Genomic DNA, 27,541 nt, shown 5'->3' with positions numbered 1-27,541 from the left:
TAATTGATATATGCATGGTAAAAAAGCAAACTTCCTTATCCATTCCCAAATTTCAACCTTCCATATATAATTAGAAATAAAATTAGTCGGTTTGATTAGGGGAGAGAAAAAAATTGAAAAATAAAAAAACCGAATCGAACTTATGAAGTTCGATTTGGTTCAGATCAATTTTTTTGTTTGATTCGGATTAAATTTAAATATTAAATATATATAGATTTGGATTAGATTTAGAATCAGGTAGTGAAACACCAAAAAAATTTAATCGAATTAAATTATATATTTTTATTTGCATATATATTTTAAAATTTTATAAAATAAAAATAATTATTTTATATCTAAATTTATTTAAATATATTAAAATAATATATAAATTAAAAAAATTAATCGAAGCAAACCAATAGAATTTAATTTGCAATGAAAGGTCGATTTGAATTGAATTGGATTTTAAAATTCATATATTATGCATTATTTGAGAAGTCAAATCAAATTCGATCTAATGTGAACCTTTCTCAACTCTTTCATAGTTACAAGAACTTTTGGTCTCGAGTTACAATTAGATAATGACATTTTCAAGCCTTCTGTCTTGAATCAAATGGTTCAACCATTGATCACTTAGGTTGATAAAATATTTTAAATAAAATTTAAAATTATATAAAATTTTTGTAAACTTTAATAAGGTAAAAAGTTGTGGTATTATAATTAGAAATATTTATTACTATTTAAAAATTACAAAAAAAGCTAAGGTTTAAAGACTTTTTTTGGCCAAAGAATAATGATATAAAGATTATAAAGATTTTTTTTTACTTTTTATTTTGTATAAAATATTTTTTATTTTTAACTTATTTTAAGAAAAATATTTTTTTTTTCAAAATAATTAAGGAATCTATACTTAAGTATAATTTTAAAATTATCCCTAAAAACTATATTTAATTTATTAGATTTAATCTAAAACTTGGCAAATCATTGATTTTTCGTAAACATAACGAGTCAATATCGGCTTTTTTTCGAATTAATTACAAAATTGGTTCAATTAAAAAATCGACTCGAACCAAATTTTAAGATCGATCCGGATTTGATAACTATGGTTGATTTCTTCGATCTTCAATATAAATAAGGTGCTATAAAGTATCAAAACTAACAAAAACAAAAATTTTCAATTCACCAAAAGTGCAAAACAAAGAAAAAGAAAACCATTACTAATTAGATATGGTGACGACTCGATCCTCTCGACTAAGGCTGAACATCACATCGGCAGAGATGGTTGCGAATAGTGAAGATCTTTTGAAAGATATCCTCCTCAGACTACCCATCAAAACTCTAATAAAATTTAAGATCGTATCTAAACCATGGCTGTCTCTAATTTCCTGCCCCCATTTTGGCCTCTCCTATACTCATTTCCTCCAAAGCAACTACTCTCTTAAACCACAGGCCCTTTTCCTCGACGTCGTGTACAAAAAACTACCCTCAAAGTTCATGGTCCTTCGTCTGAATCCTGAGTTAAAGCGACTTCCTCTCTTTGATTTCATTCATGCCCGAAATGTTAGAATCCTTCAGTCTTGCTATGGCTTGATTCTTTGTGTTTCTCAAAGTAATAATAACAAGAGTTATTTCTTATGCAACCCTGTTACCAAGAAGTTCAAGATGTTTTCTTTTCCTGTGACGCGTGAAGTGACCATTGGTACTAGAGAGAGGTTATTTCATCATGTTGGAGTTAACTTGGCCTTTGATCCATTCAAATCTCCTTATTATAAGATTATTTCCATATGGCAAGATCTATTTTTCAGAAATGATCCTGAAAGAAGTAGATGTTATATGCACTTTATCGACATATATTCTTCAGAGACCGATTCTTGGAGCGTTGCAAAAATCAAATTCGCTTGGAGTCAAGAGATGGAATTTGATCGTGCTGTTTTATTCAATGGTGCTATTCATTGGGATTCTTCTTATAGAAGGTCATTTTATTTTGATCCATACAATGAGTGCTTGAAACAAATGCCAATGCCAACGGTAGATAGGACATGGGTTCGGTATTTGGGAGAGTCCGGGGGCCATATGCATATTGTAGCTGCAAACGGATTTTCTTTTTTTGAATTTAAGATTTTTGAAATGGCGGAAGATTATTCGAATTGGTTCCTGAAGTACAGGTTAGATCTTGACGCTAAAATGTATGTTTTGGCCCCAAAAGACACTGTTCATAATTATCTTCTGTCTTGCGCTGTTCAATCTGATGAGGTAAAAGGGGATTCGCTACTAGCAATATTTCCAGGGGGATTTGCAATTTCATATAATTTGGTGGATGGGACAGTGAAGAGGCTGCGTTGTTCCAACATCCAAAACTATGGACCAGATTTTGAAACTTTTCGTGTCAGCTGCCGTTACTTTGAGACACTCGCTTGTGTCTAAAACTTGAGAATGCAGCTTCTGGATTGACTTTAATCAAGGTAATTAAGTCATCCATTATAACAAATTGATTTTGATGAAAAAAAATTAAATTGGGATTTTTGTTTTTAAATTGCTGATTTTGATTTTACAGGTTTTAATTGAAGACATTCATGCATGCTGGTTATTTGGTTGCTTAATCTTGGTTATGAATCATTGAAATAAGTGGGATATTTTTAATTTTTTGTCAAAATAAACAAATCGATGTGAAGTAGGTTGAGGTTGATTGAACAATTATTTCACATAATGTTATGTAATTGCCAGTTGTTTAAGCTTCTTTTGTGTGTGTGTGTGTGTGTGTGGAACTACTTTTTTATCTTTACTTCATTTAATTAATTAAATTCCTATTTTATATACCTTTCAAAACAACTTAATGATGTTATATTATGAAAAATATTCTAAGGAACTCACATTAAAATATCTCTTATAATATAAGATTTTGTTCTCCCAAAGTGAAAATGAAATTGAGGATGAATGTTTAAAATAAAATATTTTAAAATAAAAATTCAAAAATTAGGGGCACATGTCAAGCACATGCGAGTTAAATGATAGCCAAATTCCATGGTAGACACGATGTTAGTTTTAATTGTAGACTAGATTGATACTCTCATTTTGTCACGTGGTTTCTTAAAAATATTTATAACTCTTTTTGTTTAATTAAATATAAAATACGATTTTAAATTAAATTATATTAAATAAGATTTATTTAATAATTTTTATTTTTTATATATTTAAATTTATGTATTGATATTGGTATAATTATATTTTATCAATTATGAAATTTAAATAAACAAAAATTAATTATTTATAAATTACATAATAAATATGCATTTGAAAATTTATTTTATATGCATTTTAAAAAAATATTTATATTTTATTTTATATCTTAAAATATTTATATTTTATTTTATAATATAACAATACTAATTTCACAATCAAAGTAATTAATTTTGGTAATTATTTCTAAAAAAAATGGTAATTATAAATTCGCCTACATAATAACTCCTTGGCGGTTGAGTAAATCCAAATCTAAGTCAGAGACAATACGAGCATATATATATATATATATATGAAGTGTCCGCCTGCTACAAATTGTATTTCACGGGCAAAGAAACCAACGATATGGCTGACAATAGTAATCTTCCTCCTCTATGTGCAAAGGGTTGTGGCTTCTAGGTTCCATTGAAACCACGAATTTATGCTCCAAGTGTTACAAATCATTGGTTTCCGAGTTTGAAGCCAAACTGAAAGTGTCTGCTACTTCAACTGTAGTATTGTACCACCAAACCCCTCTGTTTCTGAGCTTGCTTCTTCATCATCTGTTTCGACGCCATCGAAACCCAAGAACAGAAGCGAAAGCTGTAACAAGAAGGTTGGTTTGTTGGGATTTTCGTGTCGATGCGGAAAAGTTTTCTGCGGGGTTCATCGTTATCCCAGGGAACATTCATGCAACTTTGATTTCAAGACAGCTGATCGCCTGATTTTGGCTAAACAAAACCCTCTTATGAAGGGTGACAAACTAGAATCAAGTATTTGATTTTCATTTTTTATCTTTAGATTTTATAATATTGTATTCTTGATTTCAACTTGTTTTTTTTATTACTTCTGCATGGTTTCGATTAGTTTTAAACAAGCTTCAATGCTACCATGCGATTCATTTCTAGATTTAATCGTAAATCTATATCTAATTGGTTATTTTCAATTTCGTAAATTAATAGTTAAACTTTATTCAAAGGTAGTGGTATAAAAATGATATATTGTTTGACATATTTTTAGTAAATTAAATTCAAAACTTCATTTTAATAAAATTCAATCACATAAATATCATACAAAATCATTTATTACCAATTGTCGAAAAAAAGTTCGACAATGATAAAAAGAAATTGGATTAATGATAAATAAAAAGAAGTATAAAGAAAATTCAAATTTTCTTCGGTTGGTCATATAAAACAGGAATTTTTTTTTAATAAAAATATTATAATATAAAAATAAAAAATTAATTATAGATATTAAAATTTATACCCTAAACCTGTTAAATATTATCTCTTGAAAATTACTGCAATATAAACCTATTAAACTAAACTCCAAGCTCATCTAGCTTACACTATGATGAGTCTCGCGTAGACGACCATTCAAAGATGCAAGTGAGAAGACCTTACTAACTGCCTGCATTTAATGAAATTGTAGCGCGAGGATGGAACAAGTAATTGCAGTACTTCACATGGACCAGTGGTTGGTGCCCCTGAGATTTTTGGCCTCGCAAGGCAGGAATTGTCTATCACTAAATTTTTTTGTTTTCTTCTTTTTTTTTTTGTATTTTTTAAATTAATTTGATTAATTTTAAATGATAAAAAAATAAAAATTAAATTGGGCTTTTATGAAATGAAAGTGGATTTATTAGCTTTTGGGCTTCTAAGCCTATATCATGATTTAATCTAAAGTTAAATTGAGCTTTAAGGATGGATTTGGGCTTTTAACTAAATTTTGAATTAACCCCAATTAAATTGTGTTTTAACCTAAATAGAATAAAATTTGGATTTTATCTTATGCAAAATGATCAAAAACAATTCATTCGAAAAACTGCTTAAATGAGTTAATCCAATTACAACACTTAAATTAGTTCAAATTAAACCATTTGAATTAAGCACAAAAATTGAATAAAATTAAATTGATCTGGACAAAATTAGATGTTTACAAAATACGATAGTATTTTAAGTAAAAATAAGCTTGAAAATCTTGCATAGATATTGGAAAAAATTCAAATATTTATTTTTATCAAGAAATGTTATCTTCATTTTAAAAATTATTATAATTTTTAAAAATAAATGATCAATTTTCCTAAATTCCCCTAGATATTGGAGAATTAAGGAAATTTTCTATCACTAAAGATTTTTCTAAAAAAATAATGCTAAGAAGTATAAAAATAAAAGATTTGAAAAAATAAAATAAATTAATTGCATTGTGTGATTTTTATTTGTGTCATTTATTTCATATATGGTATTACATGCATCATAGTTAGTAATAAATGTGAAATAAAAAATAAAATTTTGAAAAAAAAAGATTTTTGAAATAAAAAATATTATTTTAAAATAAAGATAATTTTTGGAATCTTACCTATTTGAAGGTTTTTCAATGATTATTCTTTATAAAAGAATATTGAGCCAGATTTCAAAGATAATTATAAAAATCATAAGTGGAGAAATAGTTTTTGAAATTTTATCTAAATATTGCAGAATTCAAAAGAATTTTTTGAAATCGAAGATTTTTATTTTATTCTTAAATAAAAAGGTTTCAAAAAAGATTTTTACAAAAATAAAAATTAAAAGAATTATTTTAATTTAGGATTAAGGCCATTTTAATTTATCAAATCAAAATGATAACATATAATTAGTTAGTATCGTTTTTAAAATGGGTTTTATTGGGATTCTAATTTTTTTTCATGTATAACTGTACTACCAAATCCTACTTTGTTTTCATAAACCAAAAATTATCTTTTTAATAGGGTTTAATTAACTTTAAGATTTTATTAAAAAAATAAAACTTTTCAAGTGGCTAATCATATCTAATAAAAAAATATTTAAGACAACTCCTTTAATTTAAAATTTTGAAAATTCGTTTAACAGTTTTCAAAACCGTTATGATAATTGTATTTTTAAAATGGTCACTAAATTATTAAAATTTTTAATTTAGTCACTAAAATTTTAAATACGTGTTTTTTATCATTAAAAACTAATGGTTTGTTAACATGATAATACCATATGAGTTGTCAAATATTACATAATCTCACATTAGCTATCAAGATGCCACATGACATTATCATATCATCTTATATGTCATGTGATATTGTTAATAAATTGTTATAAATTTTAGTAAAAATAAAATTTGCTGGCACGATAATGTTATATGACATCTGACAATTGATGTAACATTACCATGTTAACATATTGTTAAAAGTTAAAAATTATGTAAAAAAAAAATTATTCAAATTTTTTATTAAATTAAAAAGTTTAATAATTTAGTAATTATTTTAAAAATACAATCATAAGTGAGTAATTAATTATTTAATTTACCCAACAAAAAATAATAAATTTTCATTTCATCAATTTTAAAATTTAAATTTAATTCAAAATGAAAAGTAAATTTACTTTAAGGGAACCAAGTCTAAAAAAAGTGAGAAGCGAAATTGCAAATGAAATTTGATGGCACATCGAAAACTAGTGAAAGGGGAAGTTGATAAAGAAGCCACCTCACCATTGGTACGTAGCTACGTGGTTTATTTAATCTTATTTAATCTCTTCTCAGACTAAATCGAAAAGACTAATAATTTTTCATAATATATTAAAATAATATTTTATGCTGTTTATTAGATTTAATAATTTATGTATTTATATTATATTAAATATTAATAATTTATATAATTATTTTATATTTTATATAAAAATTATATATAATAAATTATATTACTAAAAAATATATAAATATATATTTTTTATCTTTTTAAAATTTATATATAATTTTTATTAAAATTTTAAATTATATTATTTATATATTTTAAATTATTTTTATATTATATTATGACATCACATTTTAAATTATTAGAATTTCTATGAAAAACCTCTAATTTATATAGGCTGCACTATAGCTGATGAAACAAGGTCATGGAAGCCCGTCGACGACTAATATATCTATTGGCTCTAGGTCAGCTGCTCTATCAACCCCGCCCCCCATTCTAGTCTATTCAAGTTGGATTCAGATTGTAGGGTCTATTTAAAAAAATAATAAAATTAATTTTAGTGAAATTAAAAATAATAATAATTATTATAATAATTATGATTGAAAAAAATTATTATAATTTTAATTTTAAAAAAATTTATAAAAAAAATTATATTAAATAAATTTTATTAAAATTAATATTTAAATTCAATTGATAAAATAATGATAAACTGTACCACACTAAAAATACGATACAATCTAAATCCTCACTTAAATCCAATCCGACCCAAACCCCCTCCCCAAAACACTTCATGCTGCCTAATAAGCCTCTTACTTTTAGTTTGATAAGAACAATTTTTTATATAACCAAGCAATGCAAAACTTTATACAATTTTTAAGAGTGAGTTTGATTTAGGAAAATTCGATTTAGGAAAATTCACAAATTTTTTCTCAAAATATTGATAGTGAGTATTTAATTTCTATATTTGATTTAGAATAATTCAATCATAAAAAAAAATTAGATTATTAATAGTATCTAAAGTCTCAAAATAAAAAATTCATATTTTCCTATAATATTTTAAGATTTCAAGAAAAAAGTTATTTTATTTTTAAATTTGATCTGAATAAAAAATTATAAAATAGTCTTTACCCTTTTAAAAAGTATTTTTGGAAGTGATTGAAACTCAGTTGTAGGTTTTTTTATAGAAATTTTTTTTTATATTGTAATTAAGGTGTTTTGCATGAAAAAATACCTTAATTGATGATTATTTAATCGTTTTCTGTATAGAAATATTTTAAATGATTCTTTTATAAATAAATTAAAAGATAATTTTTCATTTTTTTCATATATAAAAAAAAAAGTATCGTTTAAGGCGTTTGAGCACAGAAACACCCAAATGCCTTAAATGATCATTGCAATTTTTTATAAAAAAATTATTTAAGGTATTTTTGTACAAAAAAATCTCAAATAATCCTTTTATAAATAAATTAAATGATTATTTTTAAATTATCCATAACATAAAAAATAAAAGGATCATTTAATTTTTTTCATAAAATAATTATTTAAGGCTTTTTTATTCAAAAACATCTTAAATAATTCTTTTATAAATTAAAGGAAATTTTTTAATGATCCATAATAGAAAAAAATAAAATGATAATTTAAGGCCTTTCTATACGATAAACACCTTAAATGATCTTTTTATTTTTTAATAAAAGAAATATTTAAAGTATTTTCTGTACATAAACGCCTTAAATAAATTTTTTATAACCAAATTAAAGGATTATTTAAGATATTTTTATACAGAACCACTGTAAATAATCATTTTATAAAAAAAAATTAAATAATCATTTAAATTATCCATAATAAAAAAAATAAAATGATCTTTGAAGGAGTTTCTGTACAAAAAATACTTTAAATGATCTCTTTATTTTATTTTTTATAAAATGATCATTTAACACGTTATTGTACAAAAATAACTTAAATAATCATTTTATAAAAAATTAAATGATCATTTAAATTTGGAGATTTATTGATCTTTTTTCTAATAATTTGTACTATCAATTAAGGTGTGCAAAGTGCCAAATGCTTCAATTGATAATATTTTATAAATAAAAACAGTAATCAAATAAAATATTTGTCTTATTTTATTGTTGCTAAAGGCATCATTTGTCATTTGGATATTTATTATTAATAAAAAAATAAAAAATTGTCATCATATATGTTAAAGAGATAATAGTAATTATACAAGAATTAATATACGTAAATTATCTCCAACCAAATGAGTGAATCTGAATATAAGATACTTTAAAAATGATAAAAAATTTTTGAATATCTTATCTTTTCAAAATCACACTTTTTTTTTTTCAAAATCTAAGATTTTACAAATCAAATACCCTTTGAGTAGGTTTAGTTATTTAAAATATGATTGGATGATTGGTTAAAATAATATAAAAATATATATAATTAATATGATTTAAAATTTTTTTAAAAATTATATATAAATTTAATAAAAATTAAATTATACACTTTTATTTTTCATATTAACATTAATTATAACATACTTTTATATAAAAGACTATACGAATATAAATTATTAATACTTTATTCAACGTGAATGCATGATTATCAAATCTTCTATTAAATTGATAATTAGAAAACAAACAATTACCAACACGAAAACCCATGACTTCTGAGTATAGGAGATACATTATAGCATCTATTATTAAAACAACTACTCATGCGCAGGTCCCAACAAGTTTCCATTGCCATTTGTGAAGAAAATTTCCTTCGATTTAAAATAATCCCTTAATTTGGTGAAGGTTAGACATTTGACTTGTTGTTTAATTTACACTTTCCTTGACTGCAAGAGAAACTAATCTATATCTATTTGAAACTTGCTTTCAATTTTTTTGTTGTAGTTGTTGGTGGGAGTGGAGGGTTGTAACTACATCAATAATGATCATAAATAAACCTAAATCATTTTAAAATTTAGTAATTGGCTTGAGATTTAGATATTTGACTCCAAAGCACACCCATAATATTCTTTTAGCTAAAAATTTTAATTCAAACCCTCATTCTCTCATAAATAGATAATTATGTTATCAAAGGTGATATTAGTAATTATGATACTCATTAAAAAATTTATCTAATTATTTTTTAATTATAGTATCATAATACCGAATATTGGGTTTGATTATATAATTATATTAATATTAGATAACATTATATTAACAATAATTATGATACTGAAAAATAAAAGAAAAAACAATTTGGAAGAATGGAATCTCTAGTTAGTTGTTCATCATTTAATCAATAAATTAATAAAAATTAATTATTTAAGAGCATTGTTATTTTATAAATTATGGTGATAGTGATAGTAGCTTATTTAAAACTAATTATTTATGTTCAAAGGAAAAGCTAATATGGCAGCTAGCCTGACATGCAGGATTGTCAGAATGTTCAAGAGAGGATGTATCCGTAAGATGGTGATTTCTTAGTAATAAGCAAAAGTCAGTAAATTTGTAGCTTAATTTAATTTATTTATCCAATTATTTGAAATGATATTCAGATATTAAATTTATAATTTGAATTTTAATATTTATAATTTATTTTACATCTCCAGGCTACGTCTTTTTTATAAAATGTAAACTTTTATAGGTTTTTGGTAAAAAAAATTAATAATTATTTGCAGGTCAACGATGAACATTGGTTGTTATGATGAAGTGGCATTTAATTAAAGAAAGTGGGAAAAAAATGTTTCTTCAAGATTGAGCCTTCTTGAAAACTTAAAAAAAAAAAATCAATACATTATTAATTTATAAAATTAATAAATTTTTAATAATAAGAGTTATAAAGTTTGAATTTCAAAATTAAAAAAAAAACAGTTTTAAAATTTTAATTTAATATAATATTTTTAAAAAAATTATTAAAGTTGAGTTTGTTGGATAAAAAAAAATCAAATATCAACATACAAAATAGGATTGAAAGTTTTTTTTTTTTTTCTTAAATCCTTGTATCTCTCACACTATAAATATGATCCCAAGAAACAAAAGTAAGAGAGTTTAAGGAGGAAAGGAAGAGTTTAGCCTTATTCGATCATCATTTTTAGCCATGGCATTGTTACCAACGAATCCTTTAGTGTTTACAGTTCGTAGGCATGAGCCTGAGCTAGTCGTCCCAGCTAAGCCAACCACTCGTGAGTGCAAATTACTCTCGGACATTCACGACCAAGAGGGTCATCGATTCCAAATCCAAGGGCTCCATTTTTATGAACACAACCCCTGCATGCAAGGGAAGGACCCTGCTAAGGATATCAGGGAGGCAGTTGCTCAAACCCTTGTGTTTATTATCCATTTGCTGGTAGGCTGAGAGAAGGGCCAAACCGAAAGCTGATGGTTGATTGTACTGGGGAAGGTGTCATGTTTATTGAGGCTGATGCTGACGTTACCTTGGAGGAATTTGGTGATGTGCTTCACCCACCGTTTCCATGTTTGGAGGAGCTTCTTTATGATGTCCCTGGTTCTACCGAACTGCCGAATTGTCCATTGCTGCTAATTCAGGTATTTGTTTTTATAACTCTTATCTCTCACTTTGTTATGGGATTTTTTTTTTATGAAGGCCACGAGAGATAGAAGAAAAGAATGCAGAAATTGAGATTTGAATCACAAATAATATTTTCTCTGCATAAATTAACTGTGCTAAACTTTAGGTTCAAGCCGGGCAAAATATATATATATATATATATTTGCAAACAATGGAAAAAATTAGATTTATTAAATCCTTTTCACCTTTGAAAATTTAACAGGTGACACGCTTGAAATGTGGAGGTTTCATCTTCGCCCACCGGTTTAACCACACAATGAGCGATGGTGCTGGGCTATCTCAATTCATGTATGCTGTGGGAGAGATAGCACGAGGTGCGCGTGCTCCCTCAATCTCATCGGTTTGGGAAAGGCACCTCTTGAATGCTCGAGATACACCACACATAACATGTCTGCACGACGAGTACTACAATGATTCGGTTGCCACAAAAGGTACAACTATCCCGACTGGCAACTTGGTTCGTCGCTCTTTCTTCTTCGGACCAACCCAAATTTCAGCTTTTCGCAGATTTGTCCCTGACAACGTTCGCTGTTCGACGTTTGATATCTTATCTGCATGGTTATGGCGCTGTCGCACAAAAGCCTTGGAACTTGACCCTGACGATGATGTTCGCCTCATCTGCATTGTTAATGCTCGCTCCAAGTTTAATCCTCCATTACCGTCAGGATATTATGGGAATGTACTTGGTTACCCGGCGGCTTCAACAACTGCAGGAGAGCTATGCCAAAACCAATTATCATATGCATTAGAGCTCGTGAAACTCGTCAAGACAAAAGTAACGGAAGAGTACATGAAATCAACAGCTGATTTACTGGTGATTAGAGGTCGACCAAATGTCAACTTGGTTGGATCCTACATTGTGTCGGATTTAACACGAGCCAAGTTCAAAGAAGTGGATTTTGGATGGGATGAGGCAGCCTTCGTTGGACCAGCCACAAGTTTGCCGCTAATAAGCTTCTATATACAATCCAAGAACAAGGACGGAGAGGATGGAATTGTGGTGCCAGTTTGCCTGCCAGCCCCAGCCATGAAAAGCTTTGTAAAGGAGATGGATGGCATGTTGAAGGATGAGAGTAACAAATTATAATTACTAATTTTAATTATCACATGAGTTTGTAAGAATAAGTGCATAACCTGTTATGCAATCACAAATATTTCTCACTCGAAATAATTTTTTAGTTTTTACTCTCAATCTTTCATTTAATGTATACCAAATGGGGAGTTGAGACTTAATTAAATGTTTTTTTTATTGGTTTTTTGTTGTTTTTGGGCATTATTTCCATGTGTAAACTATTGGGATTTTAAGTTTGTTTATGTTTTCCTTGATGAGTTTCTTTAGCCGTATTTTCCTTTTTACTCTTTATAAAAGGATGGTTTAGGATGAGCTTAATGTGCAAATAGAATAATTTGAGTGCTTGTTACAAAGAGGAAAATTTTGGACAAAGATTTTTAAGTAAAATTTGTAAAATTTTTTTATCAAAAATGATAAGTATAAATTAAAATTAAAATTTTAAACCGATAGACTAAAAAATCTTATTATATATATCAAGTGCAAAATTTGAAAAGTTTTTAAAAAATTATATATATATTTTATAAATAGGTATTTTATTAAAAAAATTTAATAAAATTTTTACTATTAAATAAATATTAATTAAATTTGAATTATAAGTTGCATTTTCAATTACTTTTATATATTATTTATCTTTTCATTAAACTCTATTAACCTATCAATTTATATTTTTTTATTAATATTTTAGATCATTTTTAATAAAAAAAAAAACAAAATTTACTTAAAAAATTTCATCTAAATCTTGTTTCGATACATAGATCGTATATATTACTTTCATCTTATTATATTTATCTATGTTTGACATGTCTGATGGAATAATAAGCTCCTTTCCCCATCTTTTCCTCCATTTTCCTTTACAAATAGTTTAGTATTTGTGCTCTTTTCTGGGTTTCCAAGAAGGCAAAAATTGACCATTCTATTGTAGTAATCACTTGAGATTAGAGGTATAAATGATACATTAGTACTCGCAAGTTACTCGGGTTCGATTTGAATAAAACTCGAATTCGATTCGATTATTATCGAGTCGAGCTCGAGTAACTTGATTCATCGATCGAGTAGAGTTCGAGTATTTTTATACCCGATTCGAGTAGCTCACGAGTTTAATCAAGCTTTTATATTTAAATATTTTTTATTATTTTAATTAATAAAATATTTCAAATTTGAGTTCAAGTTCGAGCACAAATAATCGAACTATTATTGAGTATAAGAATCGAGTTTATTTTTAATCGAGCTTAATCGAACGAACTCGAGTAGCTCGATTTCGATTACAAATCAAGCTCAAGCTAAAAAATGAAACTCGATCGAGTTCGAACCGAGTATCGAATCATGAATTGGGAGTCGAGCTCGAACTTCTCACTGTATCTGTTCAACTCGACTCGATTACACTCTTACTTGAGATTGGAAAAAAAAATGAGAATCATTTATATTTCAAACTAAATCTAATGTTGTAGAAGTTGAGCCCCATGAAAGCAATACATATTCATAGATATGTTTAGATTGTAAAGAGACTAAAGAAAAATTATGAGACTGAAAATAAATCTACAACGTGTAAGCATGATCATTGTTTGTTGTCACAATAATAATTGATTAATTGTGGAAACTCCTTTGAAATCAATAATGGTGATAGTTGAACTAGATTCAACATTAGTTTTTTGCAGTCTAGATGTGGTCGATTCTTTGGCTTTAATTTATCCAAAAAAATTCTTTGACTTTAATAAAAGAAGGGAAAATAAAAAGTACTTGATTGGAAAGTGCTTATCAACATATAAAGAAGAAATCGATAATCATATGAGTTGTTAATAAAATATTAAAATTTTAATTTTAATAATTTCAAATATTCCATTATTGTATATTTAAACGAATAATTTCACAAGAATTTAAAAAAAAAGGGGGAAATTTGAGGATTCTTTTGAATCCAACATAATTGAAGAAAAAAAAAAGTGCCCTGAAGCTGGCAATAATTTATGAACAAAGAGTTCATTTCATCCTCAAGTTTTAAATTTGGACAATGTTTTTCATTGGTTTGGCCCACCTTCTCGTATTACCACGTTCAATACAATGAGCAGTTGGACCCAAAATGCGAAGCCCATTTTTTTCCTTTTGCCTTCGCCTTTGCTCGCACCACTCGTTTTCTTCTTCAACAACATAACCCAAAAATCACCGCAAAGGAAAACCTTAAACCTCCGCAATGGCCAAGACTCTAATAACAGCTCGCCCTTCCATCTTCTCATCAACAAAAACCAATCTTTTCCTGAACTCCTTTCCATTATTTTCTCATTTCAACAAATCTTTTAACTCTCAAGCCACACCCTTGGCCATCAAAAACCACCCAAATTCAAGGTTGTTTTGTTCTTCCAACATTAATAAACCAATCAACAATGAAGAAAAGAACACCCGGGTTGTTTCAATAACCGGGTTTAGAGTTTTGGGTCACCGCAGATTTTCCGTAAAAGCTACTCATGTTAATGATCCTGGCTCTATTGACTCCCCTCTAATGCAATCTATGGAGAAAAAGGTAACTTTTTCTCTTTCTTTTGTACTTTTTTTATGTTTGATTTTATTCAAAATTCGATTTTTATTCTCATAGGGTTGTTATTTAGTTGTTTCTGTTTGGCTAAGTGAAATGAGGATATGTTGTTTCTTGATTGTTGCTTAATTCTTTTTTGCTATTTGAGACGCCAGGATTTGAACTCCGATCATTGAACTAAGAGTCCAGCACTCTATTAATAGATAATAAGTTGAATAATTATGTCAGGCTAAAACCTGAAAGTTTAAATTTTTTGCAAGTTGATCAATTGTTAGCTATTAGCACTCTGCAATGTAATCTGTGTGACTGATGGAAAGAATTTTTTTCTTTTTAAAAAAAAGGATGAAGCCTTTTTGAAGTTTGAAAATAAAAGGCTTTCTAAATTAGTTTGTTCTGTTTATATTATCGAATGCAAAGGAAGACATAGAACAAGTTTCATGGCATCGATTTTCTTTGCTTTTCTGGATTTTCATTTAGGATTATGAGTTTAAGATTCAAAGAGTTTAATCTTCATTGTATATATCTCAAGAATCCAATTTTAAGTGTTGCTTGTAAAGCTTGTTCGAGAGGGAGAAATTTTCTAAGGCTAATTTCATAGAAACACTAATAGCCTAGAAATTTAGACTCGTAATCGGCCCTTACAGTAATTAAAGACATACTTGCCATTCTATCAAAGTAATTCAAAACAAAAGAGGAATATAACTATTTACTGTCCATTTCTTTTTGCAGTCAAAGTTATTCATTGTGTCTACTGTATGATTTAAGAAAACCCCTAATGCAAGCTTCAGTCAAGCCCTCAATCTTTATTTCAAGGAATTGCCTCCACAAAGTCTTGACTTTTTACGAAAAAAATTACTTTCAACTTCAGCAAATGGGAAAAGGTGTTTTTCAGTTTTTACCCATTTAAACCTAAGGTATCAATGGAAGTAGTCCCTGCTGATGACAAGAAAATATTCCCTATTTGTTTCAATGCAATTACTGTCCAAAACAAATTCTAAATTGTTTATCATCTCCAACTAACTATTCCAAAGTCCTCTTGTTCCTTTGTTTTCAAATAACATAACTGTTTGACAATAAATCCACTTTCAATATTCCAGCAGTCTCAGTAATCAATTCCAAGGAGAGCAATTAACATATCTCTTACAGCTGGATGATAGTCATCCCCTATAAAGCTGTCAATACAGAGGCACTGGTGACAGTCTTGGAATGAGCCTTTAAATAATTAATATTAATGGGTTTCATGTCTTGGAGTCATCTATAAGTTGATCAATTACAGGAGAAGGCCTTATTTCTTTCTTTCTGGCAAGAAGTAGCCATGTTTGACCTTTACAACAAGTACATGGCTCTGATAAAGCTTTTTATTGGGCCAACTTGTCAGGAATGAAAGCAAATCATAGCTTGGCTGGAACCAACTGTATAAAAATGAGAGTAGTTTTGTTAGAAAAGAAAATTTTCTCTGCAAAAGATGATGTGTGAATGTTGTTCAAATTACCTAGTCAAGTGTTAAAGGAGCCTGTATCAATGTTAACTGTTAATTGAAATAAACATGGGTGAAATGCAATTTATTTCCAGTTGATTGGTATTATTCATTTTATCCAACTATGCTGTAGCTTGAGTTCAGTTTTTGTCTAATGTGAGTTTTTATTTAATTATTCCAGTAGAGGCACCAGTATTATTTACTTTTTGCCATTTTAACTGTTGATTTTTCTTGTTCACTGTCGTTCATAGAGGTAGTATAATTCTTGTCTACTTGGTCTATGCTCTTATTGGAGTTAATGATTTACTTTGCTTCCACAGATCAAAGAACATTTAAATGCAGAATCAGTCATTGTAAAGGATGCATCTGGAGATGGTCGACATGTTTGGTAAGCCATGTTTTCACTGGTTTAAGATTGAGCAAAAATACTTGCTAAGAGCTGCAATGGCCTCTTGCTTCATTCTTAATACCGTTCTTGGAAGTTGTAGTTCAACGTTACGGTGAATCCATACAAGTAGTTGTTTTGCATAGTTAATAAGTATTCTGTTGTAATCTATGAGATTGCTCTGTCATCAGTAAGAAACTCCTCAATTCTGTAGATTTGTAGCAATGCTGTATGATTCCTTTAGCAGCATCTTCTAGACCTGTCTTAAAATTTCCTTTGTGTATTAGGATATGATGCTTTCAATTTATAGAAGGGATATACTTGCGAGTTGTAACATAGGATTCTTATGACTAGTGTAGACTTAAGATTATATGATAACATACGATGTAAAACACATAACTGTGTTATATCAACTGTTGGATATTCTGCATTCATTTTTTATGCATAACTTCTTCAAATTCTTTCTCAGACGATCATAGTGGCATTTTGCCTCAAAAGATTTGAGCAAGGATATGGGGTATGCCATTGGACATGGCTGTTGTGGCAAAGTAAAAAAAATTGTGTAAAAATTGAGGGTTGAAGGAAAGTCAAGCTCACCATTTCATAGGTTCTTTTGGATTCTAAGAAGTTTGCATATAGTTGGAGATTTGCTTTAATCAAATCTGTATTGCATCTTGCTTTGTTGCAGAAAAACATGTAAATCATTACATAAGACCACTAATTTGTTAGAATGTCTTGCTCTGATAAGTTCTACACTGCAATGAGTGAAGTTCGTTTGATGGGAAATGTTAAAAGTTAAAAGTTAAAATAAAAATATATCCAAAATAAATTCTTTCAGTGAACATACCATCATGGGACTAATAGAGCATAGTAGCTTTGATTCTCATACCAAATTTATGTACTCTAACAAGTACCATTATATAATTCTTGGAGACTATATTAATTATATGTTCTAAGGGGAACATAGTTGTCCAGTCCATTTGACATTATTATCTTCTAATTGCTCTAAGTGGGATATGATATTGTGCATAGCTCATGTCACACTGCCAGTCCCAAGCTCGAATAAAGGAGGAGGGTTGCGATAGGTTGATAGCCAATGTAAAACATAGTCAAATCATGATGAAAGACCAAAATAAGAATTCTCGTTAGGTCATCGCCTCCCAGCAACGCACTACATTGGAGCCCGGATGTAGTGTTAAATATGCAAGGGTTGCTATGTCATCGCCCGAGAGTGAGGTGTTGCATCGCCACCCGGATGTGGTGTCAAATAGCCAAGGGGTCTCATGTTTTGGTGGACGAACACAAGTAAAGAAGCTAGTCCATAGGAGTAAATTATGCTTAGTTGCTTGGAATAGAAGATCATTAATTGGTAAGCTTGTAGAGATGGGAGATGCAATGGCTAGAAGAGGAATTAATATTACGTGTCTCCAAGAAACTAAGTGGGTAGGGGAAAAGGCTAGAGAGATAGAAACATAGGGCTTTAAGCTTTGGTGCACAAGGAATAGGAGGAGTAGAAATGGAGTGGGGATAATTGTTGATAAGAATTTGAGGGGTGATATGGTTGAGGTTAAAAGAAAGGGAGATAGAATTTTACTTGTCAAACTTATTTTAGAAGAGGAAACTATTAACATCATTAGTGCCCATGCCCCGTAAATAGGTTTGGATTAGGAGAGTAAGTAAAAATTTTGGAAAGATTTAGACGAGACAATCCGAGTCATACCATACAGAGAAAAATTGTTTATTGGAGGAGACATTAATGGTCACGTAGGCAAGGAGGGTAATGACTTTGAGAGGGTACATAGAGGATATAGCTTTGGAGAGAGAAACAAAATCGGAGAGATATCCTAAAGTTTGCTACTGCATTTGACCTAACGATATTAAACACATGTTTTATGAAAAGGGAATCACACTTGGTGACATTTAGGAGTGGATTAGATGCTAGTTAAATTGATTTCTTTTTTACGAGAAAAGAGGATAGAAATAGTTGTAAGGATTGTAAGGTTATACCATGTGAGAGTGTGGCCACACAACATAGATTGTTAGTTTTCGATCCATTCCACCTCAGGGGGTCAAAGAAGAGACATCAAAGTCATGAACCACACATTAAGTGGTGGAACTTGAAGGGGGACAAAATGGCAGTGTTTAGGGATAGACTAGTAGAAGAAGTTGATTGGAAGACCGATGAGGATGTAAAAGGAATGTGGGAAAATATTACAGTCAGAATTCAAAGGGTTGCGAAAGAGATACTTGGAAAATCTAGGGATAAGGCACCAATAGGAAAGGAATCTTGGTGGTGGAACAAGGATGTGAAAAAGGCAATTAAAATTAAGCAGGAGCGTTATAAAAATTTATGGAATAATAGGGATGAGGAGAATTATCGAAAGTATAAGATAGCAAAAAAGCATACCAAGAAGGCTATTCCAGACTCAAAGAGTAGGATCCATGAGGAGTTACATAGAAAATTAGAGACAAGCGTTGGAGAAAAAGAACTATTCAAAATTGCTAAGACGAGGAATAAGAAGAGTAGAGATCTTAATGGCGTTAGATGCATCAAAGGTAAGAATGGAAGAGTTTTAGTAAAGGATGAGGAGATTAAAAAGAGATGGAGAGATTATTTTGATAATCTCTTTAATAGTAGCTTTGAGCATGATATAGGTGGGTTGTACATACCTTTATAGGATGTAAATCGTGTGTTTAAGTGTAATATTAAAAGCTACGAAGTTAAAGAAGTTTTGAAAAGGATGAGATTAAAGAAAGTTGTTTGACGAGATGGAATCCCGATTGAAGTCTGGAAATGCTTGGGTGAAATAGGGATAATATGGTTGACGGATCTTTTCAACAAAATTTGGTGTACCCAAAAGATGCCAAAAGAATGGAGGAAAAGCACTCTTGTGCCTTTATACAAGAATAAAGGTGATGTACAAGATTGTTCGAACTATCGAGGAATAAAACTTATGAGTCACACTATGAAACTTTGGAGAGAGTATGTGAATGTAGGTTACGAGGTGAGAGCATTATTTTCAAAACCAATTTGAATTTATGCCAAGACGTTCCACAACAGACGCGATCTATCTTTTGAGGCTTTTATTGGAGGGTTTTTGGGTGAGAAAGAAAGATCTACATATGGCATTTATCGCCTTGGAGAAAGCATATGATAGAGTTCCTCGAGAGGTGCTTTGGTGAGCCTTAATGAAGAAAAGAGTACCTTTAAAGTACATCGATATAGTTAAAGATATGTATGAAGGAGTGGTAACGAATATGAGGACAGTTGGGGCATGACAGATAGCTTCTCTATTACCTCAAGATTACATTAAGGCTCAACACTAAGTCCTTTCATTTTTGCATTAGTTATGGACGAAGTTACTAGACATATCCAAGATAAGGTGCCATGATGTATGTTATTTACCAATGATATAGTCTTAGTTGCTGAAACTTGTGATGCCCTTAATACGAAATTAGAATTATGGAGTACACTAGAGTCTCAAGGTTTTAAATTGAGTAGATCTAAACCTGAATATATGGAATGCAATTTTAGTAGTCAAAAGGAAGTGGGTACTAGTGTGATTAAGTTGGATGGTGAGGGAGTTCTAAAGAGTAGCTAGTTTCAATATTTGGGATTAATTATTCAGAGTTATATTGAGATAGAAGCAGACGTCAAACATAGGGTTCAAGTAGGATGGGCGAGGTGGTGAAGTGCTTCGGGTGTTTTGTGTGATCGCAACATGTCTTTAAAATTAAAAACGAAGTTGTATAAAATAACTGTAAGGCATGCATTACTCTATGGGACTGACTATTGGGCTGTTGGGAAACAACATCAGAAGAAAATGAACATAGCGGAGAGGAGTATGCTTAGATGGATGTGTGGTAAGACTAGAAGAGACAAAATCAGAAATGAGGAGATTCGAGAAAAATTAGGGGTGGTGCGAATTGAAGAGAAGATGAAAGAGGAACGTTTGCAATGGTTTGGACATGTGAAATGTAAGCTTATCTGTGCGCTGGTTAGGAGAATTAAGTCTTTAGATCTAGGAGAGATCAAAACATCTAGAGATAGACCACAAAAGATATGGACGCAAGTAATAAAAAACGATATAATGGTTAAAGAATTAGATGAAAAGGTGGTTGTTGATAGAAATGAGTGGCGCAAGAAGATTCAAATTACAACCTAACTTGATTCTTTTATTTGGTTTTTCATATAGTCGACCCCAGAGTATGGGATATAGGGCTTAGTGTGTTGTTGTTGTAAAACTCATATTCTGAGTTGTCGTTTTAGCAAATTACAGGGTAGTTTCGGTATAAAGTTCAAAGTCTGATGAATGAAATGGAGACTGAAGGTGAAGCATGCCTGCTGGCCCTGAGCCAGAATTTAGTTTTTTGCCCCTAGATATATTTGCATTCTCAAAAGATAAGCAGTTATTGGACTTCATGGAGTTATAATTAGCTTTTAGAGTGGAGGTGAAGTAGGGTCTTTCCTTAATAAATTAGTACTATAAACATTGATTGTTGGTCTCCATGTATCTGATTATCTGGAATGGCGTATCTCTGCGAATTATGATGTTGCACAGTTATGGCTAGTTCATCAATGCTGTAAATACCTACTTAGCAATAGCTAAGTCTGAATCACTCTGTAAACTGTTGATTCTTTTGGATAGTGCAATTTACTCGGTTTTGGAGCTTATAGTGTGCTTGGCTTCATAGTTTGCACAATTTCTGGACTGAATTTATCTTCCTTGTTGCAGCATTGATGTCGTCTCTTCAGCATTCGAGGGACAATCGGTTGTGAACAGGCAGAGGATGGTTTACAAAGCCATATGGGAGGAGCTCCAAAACACGGTGCATGCAGTAGACCAGATGACTACTAGAACCCCCAGTGAAGCAGCAAGTCAGATGTGATAAAAAGCATAGCCTATATTTTCAACCTGACAACCAAACTCCTTCCAATAATTCTCTTTAGTTTCCTTGCCTTATGAAGAGTCTTCAATCTGGTTTGGCTAGTAGCAATTTGTATTCTTCCTCTCCTTTATATTCCACTACCATAAAAGTCAAAAACTTTTGCAGAATTTATCACTGCATGCACTAGATAAGGGAAAGAGTTACTGTTACTGGGTTTTCTCCTCCCTTTCTTCTGCCAGAAAAAGGATGGAAGTTATTGCTAGTCACTACCATTGTGTTGGCTGTTATTATGATTTTGTTTTAGGGTTACATCATGAATGACCACTAAACTATACTGAAATGATAAATATGATATCTGAATTTAAAAAATTTTTAATATGATATTTGAATTATAAATTGATTAACTAATATAGTACTTTGAAAGTTATTTATCTATCACGTGTCATTATTTTAAGTTAGTCACGTAGTTCAAGTATCACGATAGTGATTTTATCTGTCATCTATATGAACTATGGTTGCTGATGTGTGGTTTCTGATTGCCCATATTATTTCTGGTAAGGGCTCGTTGAGTTTGAACGGACTGCTGCAGGTAGGAATTTGGCAGGCATATACAAACAATGATTTCTTGAGGTTGGAGGTTTCTTGTGTTTGGTGGGAGAGGAAAATGGAGTGGAAAGTAGAGCTTGCATATAATTTTAAGGCAGCCCTTTTTACTTAGGGTCGACAATTCAATTCACTTCCGATGGATTTCGATTTAATCTAATCTCATAAGGTTTGAAAATTGAATTTCGAGTCGAGTTAAAAATTGTTAAAAAAAATATTTAGATCGAGTCGGATTTAGATTTTAGGTAAATATAACTTGACCTGATATTTATATAAAAATTAATTTTTTAATTATTTATTAATTTTTTTATTATATATATTTATATAATTATATATTTAAATATTTATATTTAAATATATAATATTTTATATTTATAAAAATAATATTTTATTAATTTTAAATCGAATATGAGTTATATAATATTAAATTGATTATTAAAAAAATTAAAAAAAAATTCAAATCAAATCGAGTTTGGATTTGATGATACAAAAATTGAATCGAATTCAGGTAAGCAAAAATTTATCTTCCATACGTTTCGTTACCAATTCTACTTTTATCTGTTTGGTATAGGGAGAAATCCTTGGAAAAAAAAAAAAAGAATTTATGGAAGAGCCTGTGTGCTTTCAAGCCAAAATTCGACTCTTTCAAATTGAAGATATTAGAATTTAATATTTTAGTCAATTGATTCAATCAATTGTCGTCAAAGTTGATATTTTATAGATTTAGAATTTAAATATTAGTATTTATAATCTTTATTATCATTTCAAATGAAAAAGATTAGAATTAAAAATTTTATTAAATTAATTTATATAATTATTTTTAAAAAATAATATTTTAATAAATTTAAATTTTAAATGTTAGCTATTGTAATCTTTATTTTTATTTTTAAATTATAAATTTTTTATATGATAAAAAATATAAAAATAATATTATTTAAAATTTTAATAAAAATTAAAAATATATATTTTATATTTCATGAATCAACTTAAATTATTAAAAAAATAATTTGATATTCTTAATTGAGTCAAGCTAGCTGCCATAAATGCCACTCCCATTTTTACTCGAGTCCTCTCTCTATCTCTGTAGAACTAGGAAATGAAAATGAATTGAAAACATATACTAAAATAATAATAAAAAAAAAAAAAAAAAGAAAGGGTAAAGGATGCCTTGCGTCCATGAAACAACTCAAGAGAAGCAACAGGCTTATAATAATACAAAAAAAACATTGACCACAACTTAGCACCTAATAATAATAAAAAAGGGGTTTAACGATAGCCACATTCTGCCCCCACCTATAAAGCAAACCCTATAAAAATAAAACAAACCTATCCCTTGTACAAAACGTAACTTTATATGTAGTGCTTTCTTATAAATATTACTTTCACCATATTTGTGTCTGATTGCACTAGTTTCTGTCAACTTTTGTTCTGAACTTAGTCATGCTACTTCTATTTTTCTCCTTGCTATATTTATTTCACTCATTAATTTTTAAGTACAATAACTTTTATGTAAAATATTTTATATAAAAATTATATATCATAATTTATATTAATGTATAAATATAACATATATATTTTTAATTTTGTTAACTTTATTTTTAATTTTTTAAAAATTTTAAATCATATTTTTTTTATATATTTTATTTGTATTCTTTTATCATGTAATGTTTTAAATTATCAATTTTAAAATTTTATATAGTGAGAGTTTAGTTTAAATATATTAAATTATAAAAAATAAAAATAATAACTATATTAGTAATAAAAAATTAAAATTTTTATATCCCATCATAATTGTTAAAAATTTTATAATTATTTTTTACATGATTTAATATTTTAAAAATATTAAATAATAATTTCATTATCAATACTTTTAAATGCATTTTTTTTTTCAATATACACAATTAAATTATCATTTAAAATTTTAAAATATTCATTAATAAAAATACTTTCTTTATTATAATAGTTATAATAAAGACAACCGAAAAAATCAAAACTATGCTTAACAACCAAAAAAAAAAAAAAAGTAGACTAATAAGAGCTTTTTGCACTTTATTTAAGTCACACGTGACTTGAGATTTTTTTTTTGGGATTCGGTATAGGCTAAAGCCCCCACTAAACCCTACTTAGCTCCATTCTGGTTGAAAAATTAGGTTGCTTTAGGTATATATTTATGTTAGACAAGTCACCTTGACAATAACCTAGTTGGCAAGTGGAAGGATTCATGCCAAATTATCAAAAACTTACTATCTTTTAACTTATTTCACCACACTTTAGTATGTATATCATTTATTTCTTTGTAAATTAGTATATTTTTAAGGTTCCAAAAAACTTGGAACTGATCCATGCATTATTTTCCAGAATAAGATTGTTCAAAATATTATGGAAATCAATGACCTTACTATAATTAGTTACAAATGAGGTGAAATTATCAAAATCTATTGCTTTGAATGGTAAAGAGCTTGATTTTCCTTAAATAAAATTTTAATTTCGAATTTTATTAATGAAAAAAATAGGTTTGAGAAAACTTATTCATTTTATGAAATTCAATTTGATTCGATTCCGAATTAATCGAAATTTAAAGTGATTATCGAATCAAAAATCTTAGATAAAAAATATAAGATGACATTAAGAAATTTGCTTGAAGTAATTATTTCTAGAGTTTAGTTACATGAATCATGCAAGAAAAGTGATTATTTTAACCTGTAATAAACAAGATTAATATTCCGAGGGTTTAGTCTAATTGATTTGTTATGTTGACTGTTGTTTGATTTATCATTCATGTTGAAATAATGGCCTCTTAATGCATGATGACTTTTACTCCATATACTAAATAATTTTTTTTAAAAACCCTTGATTGCTTTAACATAACAAAATTGCAAGTACAATCTTTCAACTCAAAACACAAGAAAAACAAACAAAAAAACAAGAACATGATCATGATCATATAAACAAAAAGAAGACAACAAACTCATGATCATGTGTAATGTTCCCAACGAACATGAAAACTACTTGCCTTGCTGACAAAAAACACTGAAACAATTCATCTTTTGAGTTCAGAAAGATTCACCAATCACACTTATAGTTAACACCATGTTTTCCAATCATATATATGGCTAGACTCTCAGACCATCTTTGACTGAAACTGAAGCTGAACCGTCCGAGCCATCACCATCGGAGTGGTCATTGTGTCTCTTTGATGGACCTGAAGGAGGAATGGGAACACCTTTGGTGAGAACACTGAAGGAAACTTTGATCATTTTATTATGTTTCTGTTTGTTTCTGAGGCTTGAATCATGTATTCTGTATACAGCTCCATTGCTTACAGGAAGGAGAAGAAAAAGAAACGACAGAAACAACAGAAAAATGGTTAGACTAATCTGTCTGGTACCCATTGAAAAGAAAAAAATATATAGTATTGAATTATTTGTATGAAAAGGCAAAGTAATCCGAGAGGATAGGCAGAAATTGGGAAAATGTCAAAGAAAAAATTTGCAGAGTAACGGATGCATATAGAGAAAGCACAAAATGTGGGATTTAGGTAGAGGTAACAAGAGACCAATTGTAATATAAAACGAGGGAGAGAGAGAAGGCTAAACTTATTAGACCTAATTATTTCGTGTCTTTGTACGAAAAATTACATATCATAATTTATGTGGATAAAAAATAAAAAAATTTTTTTTTTTATTTTATTAAATTTATATATAGTTATAGTTAAAATTTTAAATCATATTATTTTTATATTTATTTTTCATTTTATGTTTATTTCATGTCATCATATTATATCTTAAATTATCAAATTTAAAATTAACTCTTAAATCGATCCATGTATCATTTAAATTAATGACTAAAAATTCAAAATTCAAAAAAAATTTATGCACATAAAAAAAGTGCATGATTTTTTTTTATAAAAAAAATTCAGAGATAGATAGATTGTTTAGTTTTCGTCAGAACAAGATGTATCATATCTAATAGTCTAAGACAGGTAATTATAGATCATACATTCAAAATGATTTCAATAAATAAGTATTGATAAAATTCAAACATAAAATCTCTTCATCGAGAAAAATAAATTTAATCAATTTAACTAATTATTTATTAATAAAGAACATGATTTAAGGTAGAAAAAGTCTCTATTCGTTGTTGGATGAATCACATTTATATGATTGTTACCTCATTGGACTCTCCCATCACTCGTTTTTCTTCACATTTCATCTCTCTTTTTTTATTTTTTTTTTATTGTGAAACTCTTTCTCTTGCTGCTTAGAATTAAAATCTAGGATAGATCAAATTTGTTAAATTTGTTTCAAGATTAATGTAAAAAAAAAAAATTATTGACAAAATAATTAAACTAAATAAAAATTACTTGTCATCAAAATAGATCAATGAATAAATTTGCATAGGATATTTTAATCCGAATATAACAAATTTAAGGACATAACATGAATATAAAAATATTTAATTGAGATAAAAAGGATTTAGTTGGGAGATAGTTATCCACTATTTCTTCTATATATTATTGGTTTTCGACGCACGAAAAAGGATTGGCTTAATCGCACGTCAATGACACTCCGATTAAAATCAAACGGCTCTAAATTAACCTCTTATTATTTATATATATTTTTTCATAAATAAAAAATATGTATATGTATATGTATATGATTACAATTTTATTTAAAATTGATGGTTTTTTATGTATTTTAATTTATTAATTCATGCTATTTTATCATATAAAATATTATATTTAAATTATATTTTATATAAAATTTATATATTTATTCAATTAATTTATTTTCAAATTATTTTTTGTCCTTTGATTGGGTGTGACGTGTGACTGAAATGTACCAAAAGGGGGAATTTTAAACCCTAGCCTAAAGTGACAAGACCACTTGGTCAATGACGTGTGATAAAGTTTTACTTTTATCTATCTGCCTAATAAAAGCTTCGAACAATGCTAGGGCCAGTCGTTTCTTGGGTCACCAATCAACACTCTTTCAGAAGTGCATCAACTCAATTTCACTTACCTGTTTTAAATTGGTTAATAATAACAATAATAATAATAATAATAATAATAATAATATTATTATTATTATTATTATTATTATTATTATTATTTTGAGTTACTGATGAAGTGTTAGTTTTTGTTTTTTTTAGCTGATTGAAAATTTCCAATTCAAAATTAAAGCCTAATATAGAGACACAAGTTGAGTCAACTCGGTGAGTTGACTCTTTAACTAACATGATAACTCTTTATTCCACAACACATCCATTTTAATTTTATTAACTCTGAAAAAGGTAAAAAGATAAGTGGAGGATGATTAGACTCAGTGAAAAAAGGA

At 28.6% G+C, this 27,541-nt stretch overlaps 3 protein-coding genes and 1 pseudogene across 4 annotated transcripts; all 4 read left to right on the top strand.

Moving 5' to 3' along the window:
• The first annotated feature begins 1,206 nt into the window (after positions 1–1,206).
• Positions 1,207–2,403, top strand: LOC111298027 (F-box protein At5g07610-like). Its single transcript, XM_022892715.2, has one exon. It carries the CDS (start codon positions 1,207–1,209, stop codon positions 2,401–2,403), a length of 1,197 nt encoding a protein of 398 aa, XP_022748450.1.
• Positions 2,404–3,561: 1,158 nt separating this feature from the next.
• Positions 3,562–3,976, top strand: LOC111296093 (zinc finger A20 and AN1 domain-containing stress-associated protein 7-like; annotated as a pseudogene).
• A 6,742-nt stretch (positions 3,977–10,718) lies between these two features.
• Positions 10,719–12,341, top strand: LOC111297444 (benzyl alcohol O-benzoyltransferase-like). The gene is made up of 2 exons (XM_089741601.1): positions 10,719–11,211; positions 11,457–12,341. Exons 1-2 carry the CDS (start codon positions 11,044–11,046, stop codon positions 12,339–12,341), a joined length of 1,053 nt encoding a protein of 350 aa, XP_089597727.1. The 5' UTR covers positions 10,719–11,043.
• A 2,089-nt stretch (positions 12,342–14,430) lies between these two features.
• LOC111296838 (BolA-like family protein) lies at positions 14,431–22,033 on the top strand. 2 transcript variants are annotated; one of them, XM_022891311.2, is made up of 3 exons: positions 14,440–14,838; positions 16,648–16,715; positions 21,449–22,033. In XM_022891311.2, the coding sequence occupies exons 1-3, from the start codon at positions 14,512–14,514 to the stop codon at positions 21,600–21,602; spliced, it is 549 nt and encodes a 182-aa protein (XP_022747046.1). In that variant the 5' UTR covers positions 14,440–14,511; the 3' UTR covers positions 21,603–22,033. The 2 variants fall into 2 exon arrangements, with proteins under 2 accessions (XP_089625242.1, XP_022747046.1); XM_089769116.1 differs by lacking the exon at positions 21,449–22,033 and having other exon boundaries at positions 14,431–14,838; positions 16,648–16,719.
• Positions 22,034–27,541: the final 5,508 nt, after the last annotated feature.

This window comes from Durio zibethinus, chromosome 12 (assembly GCF_047325235.1).
Source record: "Durio zibethinus cultivar Kanyao isolate XHJ-2024 chromosome 12, ASM4732523v1, whole genome shotgun sequence".
Classification (NCBI taxonomy): Eukaryota; Viridiplantae; Streptophyta; class Magnoliopsida; order Malvales; family Malvaceae; genus Durio; species Durio zibethinus.
The sequence above is the reverse complement of the archived record's forward strand: the minus strand, read 5'-3'. Positions and strand labels throughout refer to the sequence as shown.

Bases quoted from the DNA above. Each gene is read 5' to 3' on its own strand.
- LOC111297444 (XM_089741601.1), top strand. From the start codon at position 11,044: ATGGTTGATTGTACTGGGGAAGGTGTCATGTTTATTGAGGCTGATGCT. The intron at 11,212-11,456 runs GTATTTGTTTTT...AAAATTTAACAG, and splicing joins GTCCATTGCTGCTAATTCAG to GTGACACGCTTGAAATGTGG.
- LOC111296838 (XM_022891311.2), top strand. From the start codon at position 14,512: ATGGCCAAGACTCTAATAACAGCTCGCCCTTCCATCTTCTCATCAACA. The intron at 14,839-16,647 runs GTAACTTTTTCT...TTGCTTCCACAG, and splicing joins TGCAATCTATGGAGAAAAAG to ATCAAAGAACATTTAAATGC. The intron at 16,716-21,448 runs GTAAGCCATGTT...TCCTTGTTGCAG, and splicing joins GGAGATGGTCGACATGTTTG to CATTGATGTCGTCTCTTCAG.
- LOC111298027 (XM_022892715.2), top strand. From the start codon at position 1,207: ATGGTGACGACTCGATCCTCTCGACTAAGGCTGAACATCACATCGGCA.